The sequence below is a fragment of the Barbus barbus genome (assembly GCF_936440315.1).
Source record: "Barbus barbus genome assembly, chromosome: 21".
Lineage (NCBI taxonomy): Eukaryota > Metazoa > Chordata > Actinopteri > Cypriniformes > Cyprinidae > Barbus > Barbus barbus.
In genome coordinates this window covers 19864992-19884666 of record NC_136749.1, presented here as the reverse complement: position 1 = coordinate 19884666, position 19675 = coordinate 19864992, and the positions used below count along the sequence as shown (strand labels likewise).

At 40.1% G+C, this 19675-nt stretch overlaps 1 protein-coding gene across 1 annotated transcript; it reads left to right on the top strand.

Annotated features, from left to right (window-relative positions):
- Positions 1-303: 303 nt before the first annotated feature.
- Positions 304-19647, top strand: LOC306887381 (protein MMS22-like). The gene is made up of 25 exons (XM_079445063.1): positions 304-390; positions 687-884; positions 966-1091; positions 1184-1236; positions 1333-1420; positions 1494-1671; positions 2755-2848; positions 2941-3071; positions 3159-3272; positions 3348-3524; positions 3612-3674; positions 3828-3947; positions 4615-4850; positions 7337-7846; positions 13252-13439; positions 13736-13886; positions 13972-14102; positions 14692-14831; positions 14909-15065; positions 15193-15362; positions 15489-15700; positions 15835-16001; positions 16605-16701; positions 16779-16946; positions 17087-19647. The coding sequence occupies exons 2-25, from the start codon at positions 709-711 to the stop codon at positions 17160-17162; spliced, it is 3723 nt and encodes a 1240-aa protein (XP_079301189.1). The 5' UTR covers positions 304-390; positions 687-708; the 3' UTR covers positions 17163-19647.
- The last annotated feature ends 28 nt before the right edge of the window (positions 19648-19675 follow it).

Sequence of the window (19675 nt, the reverse complement as noted above, 5' to 3'; positions counted from 1 at the left end):
GGATAACCCTGGGTCCAATTTTACTTAACAGTGATGTACTGGTTATTAATTAGACCGGAGTAATATGGGGCAGACCAAGGAACTTAAAGGACGTATTAATGCATCACGATTCAAAATCACCTCTCCTATTTATTTACTTCCAGCCTGGAGCTGTGATTTAAACGGCAATAATTCATTTATTGCGTGTAATGTCAATATTGTTTGCAATGCGTTAATATTACTACAGTTCCTGACCACGCCTCCCAAAAACTTCTGACCAATCAAAGAGCGGTATGGATGACCGACACGTCCATGCGCATGCGCAGTGTTGCTTTGACTGTAGCGCGGGAGTGCAGTGATACACTGGGAGGAAGGTCGTTCATAGACGCTGCAATTGTCAACACCGTTGAAGTAAGTGTTATTATAAACGTTATTAGATCCTAAATGACTGAAATTGTTGTATCTGTTAAAAATTATATGGTTTCTCTTTCTGCTGATAAAATTTCCAGGTCGATAGCTGATAGCTCACAATAGCGCTAAAAAATAACAGCGTAAACTAGCCTAAGATATTTGCTGGTCTTTCCTGGTTTACGGTTGCCTAGCCAAGCCACTGTTTTTTGTTTATAATATACATTAAAAAGTTTAATTCGTGGTTAAAAGGGGTTTTATTGCATTATTTTCATTGTCTCTTTCAAAACTCCTCCCAGTGGTCTATTCCATCCTGTTGACATGGAGGGCGAGTTCTCGCAGTCCCTCACCCCACCTGTATCCCCATCTGCTCTGGATCATTATGGTGAATCTGCTCCCAGTCGGCCTCCCTGCTTCACCTGTGTTTATGAACCAGGTAGAGAAGAGACAGGACGACTGTCATCAAATGGCTACATCAGCAGAGGAGCCCTGAAGAGGTACTAAGTCCTGGTGTTATAATGATGATACACTGTGTCAACTTGTCTGTTAAACTTATATCCTCTTTTCTCTATGTTTAGGTTGCTGTTAAAGCTCGATCCAGCTCCTGCGGATTTTGAGGGGGACACGGTTGATATTTTTGACTTCCCATGGGTGGCAGAAACAGCGCTGGTAGAATCTACCAAACTTCTGTTTGGCTTGTTCAGGTAGGAGTGCAGGTGTGTTGGCTCTGGAGGATTGCCATGTTGTCTGCTGAAACAGGAAGTCTGCTAATTTGACAATCTGTCTTTCCTTTCAGACAAAAGGTATTAAAACTGGAGACACTGGTGCAGTCCAGCTCACATGATTTTGGTAAGCATCTGGAGACAGACTTTTTGGGAAGAGTTGTTACAGTCTGACAGTACTTTTGCAGCTGAAATATGAATAACTGTATTTTGACGGTTTCAGGTCAAGCGAGCAGTCTTCATTATGAGGCAGAGGAATTGAGACAGCAGTGTGTGCTCTTCCTCAGCTATATCAAGGTCTTCATTTACAGGTACAGATTGCTGTGACTTGGAAGTAGTCAAACAATATCAGAAACTGGTGTCATGTTGAGTTTTGCTCTCCAGGTTTTTGGAGCCCTCACAATCCCTAGATGAAGGTCCTCTTCATGCCTTTAAAGAAGCAGAGGCTCAACTGCCTTCAGTCTTGGTGGAGGAGCTCTTCAGTATCACGCTGCTTGTTGGACGAATCAAAAATCTGCCAGCCAATGTCCAGAGTGCACTTACGATTCAGCATCAGGGAAAGGTACTGCAGAACACCTCTGTGCCATTTTCATGAGATAAATTATATGTTTTAGCCTATTGATGATATTCCTCAGTATCTGGTTATGCATTTACTAAATGGATACAGGATAGTTCACCCAAAAATGAAAATTCTATCATCATTTAGTTGCCCTCTACTTGTTCCAAGCCAATAGGATATTTTTTCTTCTTCTGAACACAATAGAACACATTTTGAAGAAGGTGGGTGACCAAACAGTTAATGGTCCCCACTGACTTCCATAATATTATTTTCTGTTTCTAAGTTCCACCTTCTTCAAAATATCTTTTTATGTTAAACAGAAATCTTATACAGGTTTGGGACAGCTTGAGAGTGAGTAAAAGTAAATGATAACATCATTTTAATTTGTGGTTGAACTATTACTTAAATAGAGATATTTATTTTATTTTTTTCAGAGGAACCATATTTTGACTAAAATGGCATTGTTGCCAAGTACTGTAGGTTAAAAATGTTAAATGCAATTAAAATAATTAAGACACACCGTTTGTCACTAAATGAATGTTAAATCAACACAGGAAGCGAGATCATTTTTATTTTCAGTATATGTACACATATTTATGTACCAATACTTAATATACAGCGACATTCTTCTACATCTACACAGACACTACTCTTAAAAGTTTGATTTGCTAAGGTTTTTAAAATGTTTTTGAAAGGTCTTTTATGCTCACTACACGTATTTGTGTAAAAAAAAGTAATATTGGAAAATATTATTACAATTTAATATAACTTTATTTAAACACATTTTAAAATGTAATGTATTAATCTGATGGCAGTGGTTGTGATGGTTTCATTAAAAGGAGAATTTTGAAAGAATTTCATGGAAATGAAATCACAAATTAATCACATCTTTATCAGCATTTTTGGTCTCTCGGTAAACACATTCAGTCACACTTTTGGCCTCTTTGGATGGACTTTTAAAAGGTTGATGGCCAAATACAGAGTGGTTTAAAATTAATACAGTATTGATCTGCGACACAAGTACATTTTATTCCTAGTAGTGAAAGAAAGTGGCATAAGGAAAAAAAATCTAACCCCCCTTTACAGCTCTTTCCTCCATCTTGGCAATTATTGCATCTGCACCTGGACATCCACTGGTCTGTTCTGGAGATCCTGCACCTATTGGAGCAAAGGATGATGGGTATGTTGCAGTAGCTGTCTCTAGATTGCACATGTAGTCCTGAATCTAGGACTGTCATACTAATGAGTGTTGGGTCCTGGTGATTTTGAAAGGTCAGGTAGTTTATGCGCACCAGTTCGTGAATTTGACAGGCGAGACGCTCACAAACATCAGTCTGTTTGAGGACCAAGTCAACAACCTGCTCTATGATCTAATTGGCCTGGCAATGAACAAATATAATAAGGTGTGTGTTTTATTTAACAGACATGAAAAACATTGTGGTGTAAAGGTTAGGAGGTAGAACAATCTTTCATTCTCTCACTCTCCCTAGGTGAGACCAACAGAGACTTTGAACAGCCATCACTATCACTGCCTCTGCACAAAGGAATTATGGATTCTACTCATACATTTACTGGAGCACAGGAGCAAAACCATACACACTCAGGTTAGCACATACACAATCTCAGCATAGATGGTTGTTTCATACGATTCTTGATTCTGATTTTTCTTTTCAATCCAGTCTTTTTGGAGTTATGTAAATGCCCTGCTGCAGACTGTCCTGAAGGGGACGCCTTTAGGAGACCATGACCCAGGTCTCCCCATGCACTGTAAAGACCCTGACGGCTTCACGTGGTGGCTGCTCACACACTTGGCCCAGATTGGGATGCACAACCGGAACGGCACTGCTCAACAGGAGGTAGATCAACACAAACTAGTATCACATGATGCGATTTTATTAATTTTAATAATGAATATTACATTGGTGAGTTTGTTGCCGTTTCAGAAACAACTTGACGATAATTGGAGCTTTGTGATGGGGCTGCTGAAGTCTAGCTGTGATCCAAAGGTGATTAAAATAATATTGCATATTCCGGTGTATTATGTGTTTATTTTGCTAATCTGCTTGTTTGTCTTGTCTGTTTATGAATAGCATTAGATACCTTTTTGCACTGTGCACATTGTGTATTTTGAAACGTAAATACTATTGATTAATTTTCAGAAAGCTGCACAGGAAGAGCAGATACGAATGATTGTCCACTGCTGCCTCAGCCTCAGCTTGATGTGGGGCCCAAATGTCAGTGCTGTCACAACACTCTGGGAGTATTACAGCAAAAATCTAGTAAGTCATTTCTGCAATTATCTTAGTTATTAAAGCCATGATGTACAGTGGAATTCAGAGTTTTTCCCTATTTAAATCCAGAAACAAGAATTTAAATGATTATATTATATTAATTCAAACTTGTCCATATCAGCTCATTACTGCAAGATCACATAGACATTAAATATTATTTCTGTAACAGAAGTCCACATTTTTTTTCCCATTTAAATATGTAAACAAGTTTTATAAGTTCAAAGTAAGTAGTTTTGATCATTTTAATAAATTACTTATAGTACATTATATCTATATTTACTTATGTTGTCCATATCAGCTAATTACTGCAAGATCACATTTGCATTTTAATTTAATATTATGTTTTAATCATTTAAACTCATTCAAACTGTTGTTGTGCTGATAATATAATTTATTAATTGGAAAAATGTAAAATGAAAGCATTTTCACTAGTGATCTCTACAATACCAGCTGTAGTTTCATAGTGACTAGATCCATGCTGAATCAGATTTTTTGCAGGTTTTCTTAATGTTGGACTTGAAGAGTATATTCAATATATTGAAAAACATTTGATGTGGACTATACTTTAATGCTGCAATTAGACTATGCTTTAACAGTGTGAAAGACACCCTTCAGTACTACTTCTAATTCTGAACTCTCTTCTTTGTGTATGTAGAACAGCTCTTTCACCGTGCCCTGGTTAGGTGTGTCAGGGCTGGGCAGTATCAGCAGGACTCCTCTCTGTCTGTTGCAGCAGGCTAAGAGCTGCTGCAGCCCTGCATCTGTCGGCTCCAACTCTCACATGCAGCTCTACCGCTCAACCAACTCCTTCCATATTTTCCTACGTATTCTGGCCCTTCACCTGAGCCAGGAACATGCTGGCGGCGCCCCCTGGAGACAGATCAAGGGCAGGTGAGAATGAGCCTTGAGACTTGCACCTATTTTCAAAGTTTAGACCTCGTCACCCCTACGTTCTGTTTTCAGATCAGTCGCTAATTCGGTTCGCCTGGTGAAGCTCCGGTAAGAGGCTGAAACAGACAGAATATGGATAATGAATTTTTCTGTCTGGACCGTGCTCAGTCGTGCGGGAAGCGCGAAGGCTAATTAGCTAACGAGCATAGCAGTTAATTCACCTTAACGCAGGCGTTCGGGCTTCCAGCAATGCCGTGGCAGGGGCTGACTTGGCCGGCTCCAGGATCACCTCCTCCCCTACACACACACAAACACACAGGGAGGTGTGGGCTGCGCTGATGGCACTCGGGCTTGGAGCGCGCTCGGTGGGAGGCACAGCACACGGTGCATTAATGAGATCGGCAGGGAGCACGTTCAAGCTCGTACTCTGGGAATGAGCAGCATCTGCTCGTGGCAGGCGAAAAAAAAAAAAAAGCTGTCCATGATAAACAAACAAACAACTAGACAGACAGGCAAAAAACACAAACAATATCTCGACAGCCTTCCATTCGTCTTTGGCTCGTTCTCTATCTCGGGTCAGTCTCTAAAAGCTTGCGCCACACTTCTGTGCACCGCGTCTATCTGTAGCGGCGACGCGGCTCGACTCCCCGCAGCTTTGCGTGATGTGTTTTTGTCCAAACATTAAACGGATGCTCAAAGGCCTGCTTGTAGTGCAGTGTGTTTGTTATGGAGACTGCAGGGTTCTGTTTGGGCCAAACAGTCAACAGTAGAAAGAAGGTGGGAGCGGAGGGGGTCAATATTGATTTCTCCTTCTGTGCTGCAGCAAATTGAGCCGCACACAACAGTGCAGCTACCACTGTGTGCCTGAGTGTTTCTGACATTTAACATGGTCTTTTAAAGGCATTTCACCGTGGTGCCCAGAGGATCAAACAACATACACTCTCTCTCTCTCTCTCTCTCTCTCTCTCTCTCACACACACACACACAAGCAAACTTGCACATGCTGCTCACAGGCATAGCTTTCCAGGAAGACTGAATGTCTGGAGGAGGTTAGCGATGAGTTGAGTACCTAGGTTGAAAAGTTTGATCCTGATGGACCCCAACATCTTTTTAAAGCTATGGCAGCATTTGTGTGGTGGAAATATCATTAGAATAAATTAAATATTGATCAGTCTTGAGTCTATGAGAAAATTTGGCATATTGTAGACATTGATTGTACATCAGGGCTGAGTATCACAATACAAATTTCGCAACAAAGATGCACAACAAAGATGACCCATAGTAGCTGTTTCCATCCAACATTAAGAATTAAACTTTGCGCAAAATTGGAATATCGCATAAAACATTTGCGAATAAATCACCGTTTCCATCTAGTGAGTTGAAGAGAACAAAATCGTCACTTCCTGATAAAATTTCGCTAAATATCATGAAAAAAAAAAAAAAACATTTTGCTGCTGCAGTAGTAGAAGGCACTGTATATAATAATTTTTGTATACAATAAATTACGAGCGTCAGAGTGCTTTGGTCATGAAATCTTATTTTCAGAGCCTATTTGGAAACAGTTCTGGGAGTTAATTATAACAAAGCACTTTGACAAGACTTTGCTCAAGCATTCAGATGCTGTGCCATGAGATCCTCCGTTGGTTGGTCCAGCTTTATGCTCATGTCTTTTTTCATGTCTCATGAAATTTATCCAACTTAGTTGAGAGCATAAGTTTCTTTTTTTTATGCACATTTTCAGAATGATCATAAAAATAGGTGGATGGAAACATAGCTAGTGTAAGATACTATTTTACATTCATTGATATATTTTAACCCATTTGTATTTTTGTGTATATATTTGTATTTGTATTGTATTCAAACTCGAAGATGGCATGAAATGTTTAGTTTTTCTGATTGTTTTTTCCAGGTAGATTCGTTCAAAGACTTTTGATAGTCTTTGAAACATCTATAAGAAGGTGTCAAATTACAAATTAATCGGCATGTTTTGCATCTCATGCTATCGTTTTCCAGCACAAGTGTTTAACATTTGATGTACTGATAAATAAGTTTGTTCCAGCATATTGCAAATCTTGTGAAGAAATTGTAAACAAAATGAATTATTTAATTAAAAAGTGTTTCTAGCTAATATACAAAAAAAACACATATATATAATTTTTTTTTTAATCTTAATTTTATGGTGGGGTCAGTGAAAATGTTAACAGTGCAAGAAAAAGTGTGCCATCTGGAAAAAAAACATCCTTAAATATACAAATATTATACTTGATGAATGCAAAATAAGACCATTTTATTAGCAGACTCAGAATTTTAGACTTTATACATTGAGAAATTTCATAAAACGCTTTAGATGATCAGTAGATTCAGTAATTGAACTGTAGGAAATAAAAACATAAGCAAATTAAAATTGATCGATTGATTGATTCGAAAATTGTATCAACACAGTGTTTATTCCACATTATAACCATGTCTGACTCATGTGTCCACAGACTCTACTCAAAGTTCCACCAGAGGCGGATGACGGAGCTCTCTGACACGGGCCTGCTGCACTTCCTGCTGCTTTTCTTGGTCCTGGCGCAGTGTGCAGAGCTGGAGGATGTGGCCAGCCGAGCGTGCGACTTACTCGCCATGCTGTCCGCTGACTCCACGCCCTCGGCCCTGCGCACGCTGCAGTGGAGGGGCCAGCTGGCTCTCGTGCTGCTGTATTTGGAGAAGGGACTGGATGCTGGCGCACTGGCGGAGCAGTTGGCCGCCTACTTCAGCCAAGCGGCCCGCGAGTTCTACCTGAAGACCACCGAGCCTTCGCGCAAGCTAGCTCTCTGGGCACCACTTAGCTCGTACCTGGAGGGGGTGAGCGAGGTGTTCGAGACGAGTCCTAATCTTACACTGTCAGAGGAAAGGCTTCTGAACGAGGGCTTTGGACTGCTGCTGCCTGCCTGCCGTCAGTCCGAGCTCAGCTCCGCTTTGGGCTTCCTGCAGACGGTGCTGGCGCAATTACGGTGAGAGTACACACATGCTTTACTTTAGACGTTAAGATGTGTTGGTTCCTCAAACACACAGGGAAGCCCCCCCAGTGATCCCAGAAGCTTATACATATGGCACCCTGGCCCCTGCGCAGCTCAAATCTCTCCCCTGCATCCCTTGTATGTTGACAATGGCCTGATTGTGCAGTAGTTACAACGTAGTGTGGAGATAAGCTTATCCATTGTGCACAGAGCCCCTGTAAGGTCCCCTGTGCATCTCTAGGGGCCCGCGGCACCCAGGTCAGCCCGTACAGGTGCTGGAAGAGAGCTGTGTTGAGTTTCGGCCCATGGGTCCGGGCCTGGCTGGAGACAGCTGAGTATGGACTGAGCTGAAGGGAGGGACGAGTTCATGGCAGGGACATTGGTGTGCCTTACATGGCTAACACGGTCAGAGACTGGCTAGGGTGCGATCTAGTAAGGTGTCTGGGTTTGAAAGCACACACACACACAGACCTCCAAGGTAAAGAATCCACTGCTTAAGTGTCCACTCCTCTCATTTTACCCAAACCAAACTGAATCACTTTAACACTACTAATTCCCACAATTCCTAAGCAGGATCTGTGGGTGGGAGGCCACTCATTTGCACATTAATGGACGATAAAACTGAGTCGAGCAAGTTTTTCCCGAACAGGCTCATGTTGGCACCAAGATCCCGCTGACCCAGTTTAAAGAGACGGGGCGCTCTTCGACGTGTCCTTACAAATTATTCTTAATTTCACCGTGGTTCTATTGTATCGCTTTTATTAATGCGTTTTCACTGACACAATTAATGCGTTATTATGTGGTCCGGTAAATTGAACCCTGGCTTCATTACGGCTGTTAGGTTGGAGACGGCATGCGCAAGCCTTGCGTGAATTAGCCAGCACGCGGCTACGGGGCGATGTAAGGCAGACTGTAACTGACGGATGATTCACGCAGATAACACAGACCAGGCTCTAGGCACGCTCTAATTCTCCTCATCGCATTCACTGCCACGATCCTCTGTGTGTGTGGGCAGTGAGATCGCAATGGTGACCCCTGCAGCACGGTGGCGTCTTTGCCAAGTGACTAATCGAGTTCTCGCCAATCGATTAATCCGGTTCCTTCCCGCTGCGCTTTCGCCGTGCACACCTCTCCCCTCAGGAGAACAGAGTGCATGGTGACACTGAGGGTAAGAAGGGAGGTGGTGAGAATTATCTCCGTTTCTGTTTCGCTTCAGCACAGCAGGGGCTGTTTGTCAAACACATTTAAGAACACACAACTGTTTTTATTCATTTCAACTGTTAGGACAAAATAGCTTTAAAAGGATGCAAGAATTGTAGTGAATTTAGACTGAAGGTTTTTAATGAGTTGAACATATTCAGTGATTCTTGACTATTTTTAAAGAACGAACAGGGTTACAGTACATCACCGCTATGAACTATGATTTTCTATTGTTAGTGAGTTGCAGATGGTAACTCCAGATATTCGCATTCTTGAGAGCTTTTGTTTGGATAAAAATCTGTGTGGTGCAATATGAGTCATCAGTGTTTTTGATATGTTTTCTAGGAAGAGAATGACATTTTTTATTATTTTTGTCAATATTTAGGAGTACATTTGCACAAGATTTTCCAGAGGGGAAAAAAAAAAGTGTAAAAAATGCTTTGGACCTAAATTTACTGGGAAAAGTGCTGTACAAAATCAATTGAATCATTTTAATTTAGCAATATTTTCTAGTTTCTTCATTTAGTTTTTAAACACTGTCTTTTTAATATCACACTTATTTTTTTACCATAAGATAAATAAGTTTTAATTTACATACATCAACACGACCAACACCTATCAGCACACATTACCATTCAAAAGCAAGAAATGAATCATTTTATTCAGTAATTGTGCATTAAATTATTGAAAAGAGAAGACATTTCTCATTTCTAGAGGATCACATGGCAATAAAGATTGGAGCAATGGCTGCTGAAAATTCAGATTAGTAAATTACATTTTAAAATATATTAAAATTTAAATGATTTTCAAAAGTTGGAAAACCCCTGAATTAGCACATAGCTAATACACAAATTAAATTTTGATTTCAGTAGGTCTTTGACAGTTGCTTTGGAAATTTAGCTAGGATTAATTTTGCTGTTAATGAATATTTAGCAAGTTTGCATTACATTAATTGTACCGAAATGTTCCCTTGAGCAAACAGAGCCTACAGACTTACTGATGGGAATTTCACTCAATAATTCTTCACTACAGAGTTTACCCTTCAAACATTGATGTTGATAGCCTAAAACCTTCAAATGGTTTGACATATTTACTATTGAAATGGAAAGCGAAATGTTTTCTTCTGTTTTCACCAGCACACTAGCATATAGATTAGCCTCAGAGCTTATAGACACAGACTAAAAGCCACAAAACTTTGATTTGGATTTCATGGCATCTGTCCCCACTCTAGTATACCTACTTGCTATTTTGAAAGGCATATTAGCTGATGCTATAACACATGCATGGTCAGAAATTAGCACCATTGCTTAATGTCATAGTGAAGGACGTGCTTCTCCATCAACGGGGTGTGTGTTGAGCGATACGAAGATATCAGAGCTTACGCACAGTGTCAGATGGCATGCTCATGATGCTTATCTGAGTGTGTGATTCCATGTGTCAGTTTACACGAAGGCACCCGGCGTGATCGTGTAAGTCGGTGTGCACGTTCCAGAGGTGTGTGTTCAAAATCTGTGCTGCAGTCCGGGGAGAGATTAAACGAGTGTTCAGATGGTACGGCGTGTGTGCGTGTAAGACGCCGCAGTGAGGGGATTAAGTGGGGTCTCTGACGATGTCTTGTACAATGAGGGTTGATGGGTGTGAAAGGCCCATTCCGCCGCGGTAACGAAGCTAATGAATTCACTCTATAATCGATTGTCTCAGCTCTCCGTGGATTAGATGCAACCTTGCTGGAAGGCTCGAAGGTGTGTGCATGTGCGCGCACACATGACGCTCGCCCCGGCCCTTTCCCGGCGCTCTCACTTTCATCGCTGAGAATGACAGGACAGGAGGATCATCTCCAGTCTAAATGAGATTACAGCCCCTTCAGCTGCTTATCTGAGCTAATGCCAGCCACTGCAGAGCCAGACTCGTGTTCTCAGCCTCCCAATCAGACCAAGCCTCACAGCTACTGCCAGGCCACGGAGGAACCGCTTGCTCCACACCAGCATACTCCATCTAATCCCTCTGTCCGGAGAGATGAGGAAAATCCGCAGCAAAAAGAGGGCAGAGGGGGCCGGAGATAATACAGACAGTGAGAAAGGCAGCAGACACATTTAAGAAGGTTGGAAAGAGAAAGGAAGATTGAAATGGTATGGACGAGTCTGGATAGATTAGACGGGGGAATGAAACACAAGAACTGAATTTAGGAAGAGAGGGCCTATTATTATGAATCTCCACACACTTGTAGTCTGCAACAAGCCAATGACACGACGATAAAATCCAAGCAGTCATCAGGTGTGTGCACTCTCCTGATTATGGGGGGGGGGGGGGTGAATGGCAATGGAAAACTACATCAAACTGCTCCTCACATCTGCTTTACCATTGTTTTGAAAGGCATATTAGCTTTTTAAAAGTAGTGATGTATTCTGACTAATACAATATATAATTTTCAAATATTAATTGTTTACATATATAAATATGTCATGAATATTTTATAGAATATTCAAAGGTTTGGGGTCGGGTTTTTAAGAAATTAATTTTAGCAGGACACATTAAATTGATCAAAAGTGACAGTGAAGAAGCTTAAAATGTTACAAAAGATTTTTATTTCAAATAAATGCTATTCTTTTTAACTTATTTTTATGAATATAATCACAAAAAATAAAGCAGTACAAATGTTTCTCAAGCACCAAATCACAATATTGGAATGATTTCTGAACAATCATGTAACCGTGAAGACTGGTGTAATGGCTGCAGAAAATTCAGATTTGCCATAACAGGAATAAATTCCATTTTAATATATTAAAATAGGAAACCATTCAATTAAATTGATTATTTCACAATATTACAAAAACAAAGTTGTCTTATTTTTTTTTATCAAATAAATGCAGCCTTGTGAACATAAAAACCTTCTTTTCAAAAACATAAAAAGTTATGGAACAGCCTGTAATTACAGTTTGTAATTATGTAGATGTAATAGACAGCTACTGGTACACATATGTAACGGGCCGAGTCTGTTACACAGCTACTTGTACACTTAAGTACTGTACAATCTTGATACACTTTAAGTAGCTTATGTTTGTGTAATATTATGTAATTGTAATGTCATTAGAAATGTATTACACGTATTTTAGCTGTGTACTGGTGGGTTAAATCAAACTAAGGTGCAACTGGATAAGGTGTACAGTATAGATACACATGAAGTACACTTAAGAACAATCTTGATGCACTTTATTTTAAGTAGCTTAAGTCTGTGTACTTACATTTATAATAATACATTTATTATACGTTGTATAAAGTCTGCACATATGTAACAATCTTTTGGTTACATAACTTTACTTACTTACTTGCGTCATTTAGCAGACGCTTTTGTCCAAAGCGACTTACAAAATAAGAAAATAACTAAAACTAAAAGTTACAACTCTATAAATACTATATACCCACATATTTAAGAAAATAAAGAAATTAAATAAAATTGACATGCATATAACAACATTTCAATACTAAACATATAAATGAAAAAACTAAAATAAAAAGCGATACTTCTATCCCTTGCCGGTGTCCCTGCCCGGTAGAGTTGATGGTCTTTACACTAAGAGGGCTTCACACGACGACTGCTGTGACCGCTGCCGCGGTATAATAACCTTTTTTATACCAATCCAACAAATCACCATTTCCATTCAGCTGGACCCACTTTTCAGTTTATCAACTAAAAATGGCCAAGCAAGTGCACACACTGACAAGATACGCGATACAGTACGAGACCAAACGCGATTTTAGCACCTCTCAACACAGAAGTAGCTGTGTAACAGACTAGGTCTGTTACATATGTGTAACAGTAACTGCCTATTACATGTACATAATTACAAACTGTAAGTACAGGCTGTTCCATAACTTAGTTACATGGGAAGCACGTTTTGTTTCATATAAGTACAACGGCTACTACTAAATACTTAACTAGGTTAACTAGGTACTCTGTATTATGGACACCTTAAAATAAAGTGTTACCAAAAAGAACATTTGCTAGTGTATTCAGAATATTTATATAATATTTATGCAATATATGTAACCGCTATCAATTTATTATAGATGGTTATTCCCCGTTTTGTTGCTTCTGGAGGGATTCATTGCATAAAGAGCTCACCAACACAATAGCTGGAAAACTGCGAGTCTTGAAGTGTGTGCTTGGCATGAATCTGTTTCTCCGTTTTTCTCTTTAGGAGAGTTCACCAGCGTTGTGGCCTGCCGTCTCACTCTGTAGACTCTCCCAGTTGGGTTCCACTCCCCAGCGTGGCTAAAGAGCGCCACCAAGCGGTGGCAGCAGCGCTCTGGTCCCACTTCTTCCCCTTCCTGTGCAGCATGAGGCTTTCCCAGACCCCCCCGCCACAGCTCGCGGACGCCGCAGCAGGTCAGGGAAACGGAGAAAATGAACTCTTGTTCTCTCAGGGGCTCTCTTTGCATGGCTGCCTTTTCTCTGTGGGCTCTGCTCTAAAAGAGCTGAATAGAAGGGAATTGTATGAATGTGCAGTCATTTTGATGCACACATCCAGGACAAATCATTAGTGTGTTTTGGGGGGGGGGTTTGATTGATTTTGAGAAATATTATGACCTGCTCTCACTTTTTTTGCTCTGTAAGTGTAGCTCTTTTAAAAGTAGAAATATGGGAACGAGTGTGTAAAATCTAATAGTATTTTATGCGATTAGGCTTCACACTGTTGGCATTAGACATGCCTGGCTCTGCCCCTCAAAACCTACAGCCCCACCCCATCCAGTCCATTATGCAAAGCTTCGGCTGGGATGAAATGCTCCACCCCCTGCTGGTAACCCACTATCTAAATCACCTTCTGCAAAATGGGTGAGTTTCTTTTTTTCCATTTACTCTTTCTTCCGGTGCATAGTTGGACTGGCTTTACTGTGAGCTCAAAAATTCTCTTTCACAGAGAGCTGGTCAATTGGGTCAACTCTGGGCCAGGTTCAGGTTCGGCCCAGGCTTTATGTGTGCGTGCCTGGATCCGCTGTGTTCTACAACAGTACCTCCATAAAAGCCAAGATGCTCCAGATACAAGAGCAGGTACAAAGAGCTCATTAAGTAATAGAGGGCATGGTATGTCAAGTGGTTAAAGGGATAATTCACCTAAAAATGAAATTCATTTACTCAACCTCATGTAGTTCTAAAACTGTATGACTGGTTTTGTTTTTTGTAAAAACAACCTGATGTATTAATAATTTTACCAGTAAAATTGTCACTATCCTGCACTTCAGTCCTTTTCAGGGAAATTCAGTTACGGTTCAGGGAAATTTTTATGGTCCACTATTTTGGGCATGCAAGACCACTGCAGTCCCAAGTTTATATAAGAACTAGAGCCTCTAACAGCAGCTACAATGATGTGATGATTTTTACTAATTGTCAATTGGCTAAATTTTTTTTAGAAGGTGGGACTTAAACAACATTGCATGCATTTTTTTCTATTCATAAAATTATGAGTAAACCATCTGTGTGTGAATATACATAAGTCTTCAATTATGACTAAATTACGAATTTAAGTTTTTTGGAATGAATTACTCCTTCAACCCAAATTTGCTCACAAGTGATAGCGAATCAGTATTATTAAAACGATTTGGGAGTGTCAGAGAGAGCAGCTGTGGTATCGTGTGTACAGGCAGAAATCTGGATGAACAGCTGGCCGAGTTAACCAGACAGGTTCTCCGACTTCCAGAAGTGGAGTCTGTGCTGCAGAGAGCAGGCCTACATCCTGCTGCTGCCAAAGATCCCAAACCTGCAATGGCTGTGTTCATCAAGGTACACACACTCAAACCAGAAGCTCTAACATATAAGCCATACTGTATCTCCAACACCGAATATGTGTGCCTTACTAGGCTGTTGGTCGATCATACTGTGAGCTCCAGCTCCTCTCTGAGCGTTCTTCAGCAGTGTCCCGAGCACAGGAGTATGTAGGAGACATTCTCAAATATATCAAACCTTACCTGTTAAACAAGAGCCGGGAGGGTCTACAGCTGTCATACTGGACTGTAGGTAGGTGCCTTTTGACTCAGTGTACACTGTCTTTTGTTGAATGTTGATTTTCACTTGAAAATGCAAAAGAAAAATGGGTTGCAAACAGCACTTTGTGTACTATAAGCTTATGGTGGTTATTTTTCAGGCTGCTTGGTCAAGCACTGGAGCCACCTGTTGGCCACCTCTAGAGCCCAGCAACTGCTCCTCCGCATTGTGAATGTGCTGTTACTGCCCCACGCTCTCCTCCAACAGGACAGTGGAGCACACACTCAAATGCTGTCAGCCCTCAAAGAAAGCCTGCCTCTATTCCTGCAGGTTAACGCACCTCCAAATCCAATACATACTCTGTATTCAGACTATTGAAACCTTTCCCTATATCCTGAGGTCATTGTTGAAGTTCCCTGATCTTTGTCAAAACTAAGATTGTCTTGGTATCTTCAGGGTTTGTCAGTGGCGGTGAGTGTGTCCCAATCTCAGGGGGCGTACCTGAAGCAGCAGCTGCACAGTGTCATTTCCCAGTACCTGAACCGATTTCTCCCATCCTCACCCTCTACTGGAGTGGTGGTCAATCATCCTGTCCTGCTGGCAGCCTGCGAATCAACACCCACCCCGCAGGGGGAAAGACTCAGGAGGAGCATTTTGCATGTGCTAAGGTATGAGTCATGTGATTTCATATTTATATCTAAATGAACAGCAATAAAAAAAAAAAAAATCATATGTAGCTTCTTCACAGTCATGAGTATAAAAGGAGATGACCAACCTTTTAGGAATAACATTGTCTCTGCAGAGAGAACTTCCTCCAGTTTAAAGGTCTCGCTCCTCCTCCTCAACTCGCTGTTGTTCTCTCTTTCCTGTTGGAGCTCCTGAAAAGGAACAGTGACAGAGATCCCGCCTTACTCACAGTTCCACTTCCTTTGGTGCTGCGCTGTCTGATGCTGGTCAATGAACCACAAGGTAGACCAGGACAAACTATATAAAGGCCCATTCATACCAACAACTACAATAGGTGTAATTTTAATGTGTTCTGTCAACATAACTGCACCATGCCGTTTCAAGTTATTAGCTGTCGGTGTTTTTATCAGGATTTTTTTTTACTAGAAAGTTCATGAGAACAGCATTTATTATAAATAGAAACAGTATAACTTTGAATTAATTTAATGCTTTTTTTTTTTTACAGACCCTAACCTATAGAATAATGTGTGTATTTATGTAGGCTCTGTTATTCCCTTAGATTTGGAGCAATTTAATTTTTTTTAAACTCTTTTTGACAATGGTATTAGTTATTATAGTTATCACTCTTGGTGTAAATGGAAGTTAATCCAGTTAATGCAAGCTGTGTTTAATTTTTCCCCCGTTTTTATTCACCAAGATGGTGTGAAAAGAAACCAAAAAAGGATCATTTGAAATTGGTGGGAAATCAGATGTGATCTCTAGTCTCTCACACATTGCTATAACATTGGAACACACGAATTAGAGAGATCATCTTTTATAAAGACCTCTTAATGTAATGTATTTCATTGTTTTTATTTAATCAAATCCCTGTTGTGTTTCTCTCAGTAAAGAGGCTGAGCACAGAGGTTACGCAGCTTATTGTGGAGCGGTGCACTGCTGCAGTAGGAGAGCAGCCATGTGAACACACCACTACTATTCTACGGTAAGTTACCCACACTGGTCAGTGATGCCTTAGAGACTATACTCTCTCTTTCTGTTGTTACCTTTTTTTTTTCCCAGGGCCTTCGTGGAAGAGAATGAAGGTGTATACGACCAGCAAGTGTATAATGTTCTAGAAGTTGTCGCTGTCCTTCACCCCTTCACAGTGACAGCTCTTATTCCCTTTCTGTCACTGAGCCTTAGAAAGACAGAGTGCAAGAGAGGTCTGGGAAAAAATAGCTCACTCAGGTACAGCAACAGTAACCTATATGTCAGCTGAGAGCTGAGAAGAAACTTTAAGATAAAACCAGCACTATCCATTAGCATTTCCATTTGCTTTGTACTATGCTTCATTTTCTCCTTCTTAAAAATCTGTCTTATTTTTTTAGGAATGGCTATAGGAGGCTTCTGGCCCTACTTGGAGACAGTGGACAGGCTGAGATGATTAGTTTAGAAGAAGACTGACTTGCATCAACTCTCAATACTCTTATGTAAACAGTGTTCATGCTGTAGACTTGAAAGTGGATCCATGTGTGAATATTGTGAAAAAACTTTGTTTGAATACCCTGTGTTCTGTGCATTGTTGCTGGCTTTGGGAATCAAGCTATGTTGGTAGGGTGTATTAAGAGGTACCCCATAAGGCCCAAATACTAAAAATGTTATAGTCATTTGTCCCAGTTTTATACGTAAACCCTCTTAAAACTTTAAAGTGCACCACATGCTGTTTTCTGAAGGAATTTACAGACAGCTAGTGAATGAGCGACACTGGCAGAGGGAGTCATTAAGCAGGTCGTTTGGTGCAAAATGAAGCCAGAATTAACCCAGCTGGCACTGGACGTTGAAATTGGATTTTGGTTACTTTACAACCTAAAACAACAAAATATCAACATCAGCTAATGGTACTGGACATTAATTGACAGATATAGAATTGACATTGAATTTTGGTTACCCAATGCTGCTACTAAAATTTAACCGAATATCAACATCTTATGTCGTTGTGTGCCTGCTGAGAAAGATGTGGGTGCAAAGTAATGCCTTGTATGAGTTTTTCTTTTAAAACATACAGTAAAGTTAAGTAATACCAGACGAACAAGAATGCTGTTTTCCCGAATTTCAGCAGTGGCAAATCTGATATTAACTCCATACAACAGTTTGGTAAACAAGTTAATATTAAGTGACTTGCATTTTAAACACATTAACTCCATCCCAAACGACACACTATACACTTGTACACTATGTACTTATGTACTCAACCATGTAGTGCTTGAATTAAATTTTATTTTGTCATTAATAATTGGAGTCTGACAGCCTCTCCCCCTTCACAACATAATTAAAGCTGCAACAGTTGAGCATGTGAAGTGTCCAACATTCCACACTTTTTTATTTTTGATTAAGTGCATCATCCGGGTATTTAAAGTTTACTCTTTCTGCTTAGGAATTTTAAGTGTGTGAATACACTACTTGCACTATTTATACTATAAAACATCATAGAATAGTTCATAAGTATGAGATTTAGGATGCACCTATTGCCTATTTTTGCTCTATTTTGCCTGTGAAAAAATCTCTAAACAAAACTAGTAGAACACGTCTTCGGGCAAACAGCAGAATTCCATTCCTTCCCAAATCCAATTTTGAACAGATTGGTTGAGCAAATGACTAAATCCATTTAGATCCAGTCAATCACTTGGAGGAATTAATCAGTCCTTTTGAACAAATTAAATGATTCAATGACTCACATTAGTGATCGACTGCCACCACTTACTGGCGGTTTTAGTTTTATATTTAAAACATTTCATATTTTCAACCATTTTTATTTCTATATAGAATACTTGTTTCTATATAATATTTGTTTCTATTCAAAATGTTATATTTAAACCATTAATCTCATAATATTATATATGCAATTATAATCGCAGTGTAAATGCATTCATGTCAGTGTCAGCTGCAAGAAAGGCAGCACTGTACAAATAATACATTTTGACGAAGCTACTCAAACCCCACCAAGAGAGCTAGAATCAAGATAGCGATTAATCGGAAATTCGATATTGTTACCCATCACATCTAGAAAGAGGCTACATTAAGTTGTCATGTGGTCTACTGCTATCAATCAGCACTTTTCTGACAACTGCACAGACTAGTAATCAAAATCAGTCATGAAACCACAAATATGACACCAATGGCTCCCACAATCACCTTCACCCCAAACCTTTCCTTTAACTATTCATACTGTTTGCAATCTCCATGCAATTCTGGCCACAAATTGCCTGGAGCCTCTCATCACTCTCTACCTCCTACCCTTCTTTTCCCCCCCTCTTCTCCATCCCAATCATTCCTTCCATTTCCATCTCAGCTCCCGGTCCTCTCTTACAGCCAGCACGCTTGCACCTCACCCCGCAGTGTGGCACAGGCATCACACTTCATTAGAGCAGAGCCATCAAATGAGCCACACTGTCTATCTCACCTCAGTCACGTCGATCTTTCACTCTCTGAGCCAATCATAGTAACTATTTTATACAATTTAACAGTTGAGGTACGTTACCACCCCTAATAGAATAAGTGTTACAGTATATGGCGACATTAGCTTAGTTCCAAAATTTAGTGAGCTGCCTTCCTATTGAACATATATATTGAACAAAATTACTAAGACCTACATTTTATCTCCCCTGCCATAGTTTCTCACTGAGTCTGTGAGATTGCTTTACCTGCTTACTGCAAGGTTCCCACAGCCATGGAAAAAAAATATCCAGACCTGGAATGTCATGAAAATTGTTAAAATGCTAGTCTATAAAATAGAAAAGCCATAATTTTGAAAATTTGACCAAAAAAAAGGGAAATACTTTAGATTATAAAGTAAATGATCTTACCTAGAAATCACAAATGACTGGACAACTTTTAGAAATTCACCAGTAGAGTAGAAACCCTAAAAAAATAAAGCTACTGCTTGACTCTTGTTTGTTTCCAGAGAATCAATGATTCAA

Bases quoted from the DNA above. Each gene is read 5' to 3' on its own strand.
- LOC306887381 (XM_079445063.1), top strand. From the start codon at position 709: ATGGAGGGCGAGTTCTCGCAGTCCCTCACCCCACCTGTATCCCCATCT. The intron at 13,440-13,735 runs GTCAGGGAAACG...TTATGCGATTAG, and splicing joins GCTCGCGGACGCCGCAGCAG to GCTTCACACTGTTGGCATTA. The intron at 14,103-14,691 runs GTACAAAGAGCT...TCGTGTGTACAG, and splicing joins TGCTCCAGATACAAGAGCAG to GCAGAAATCTGGATGAACAG.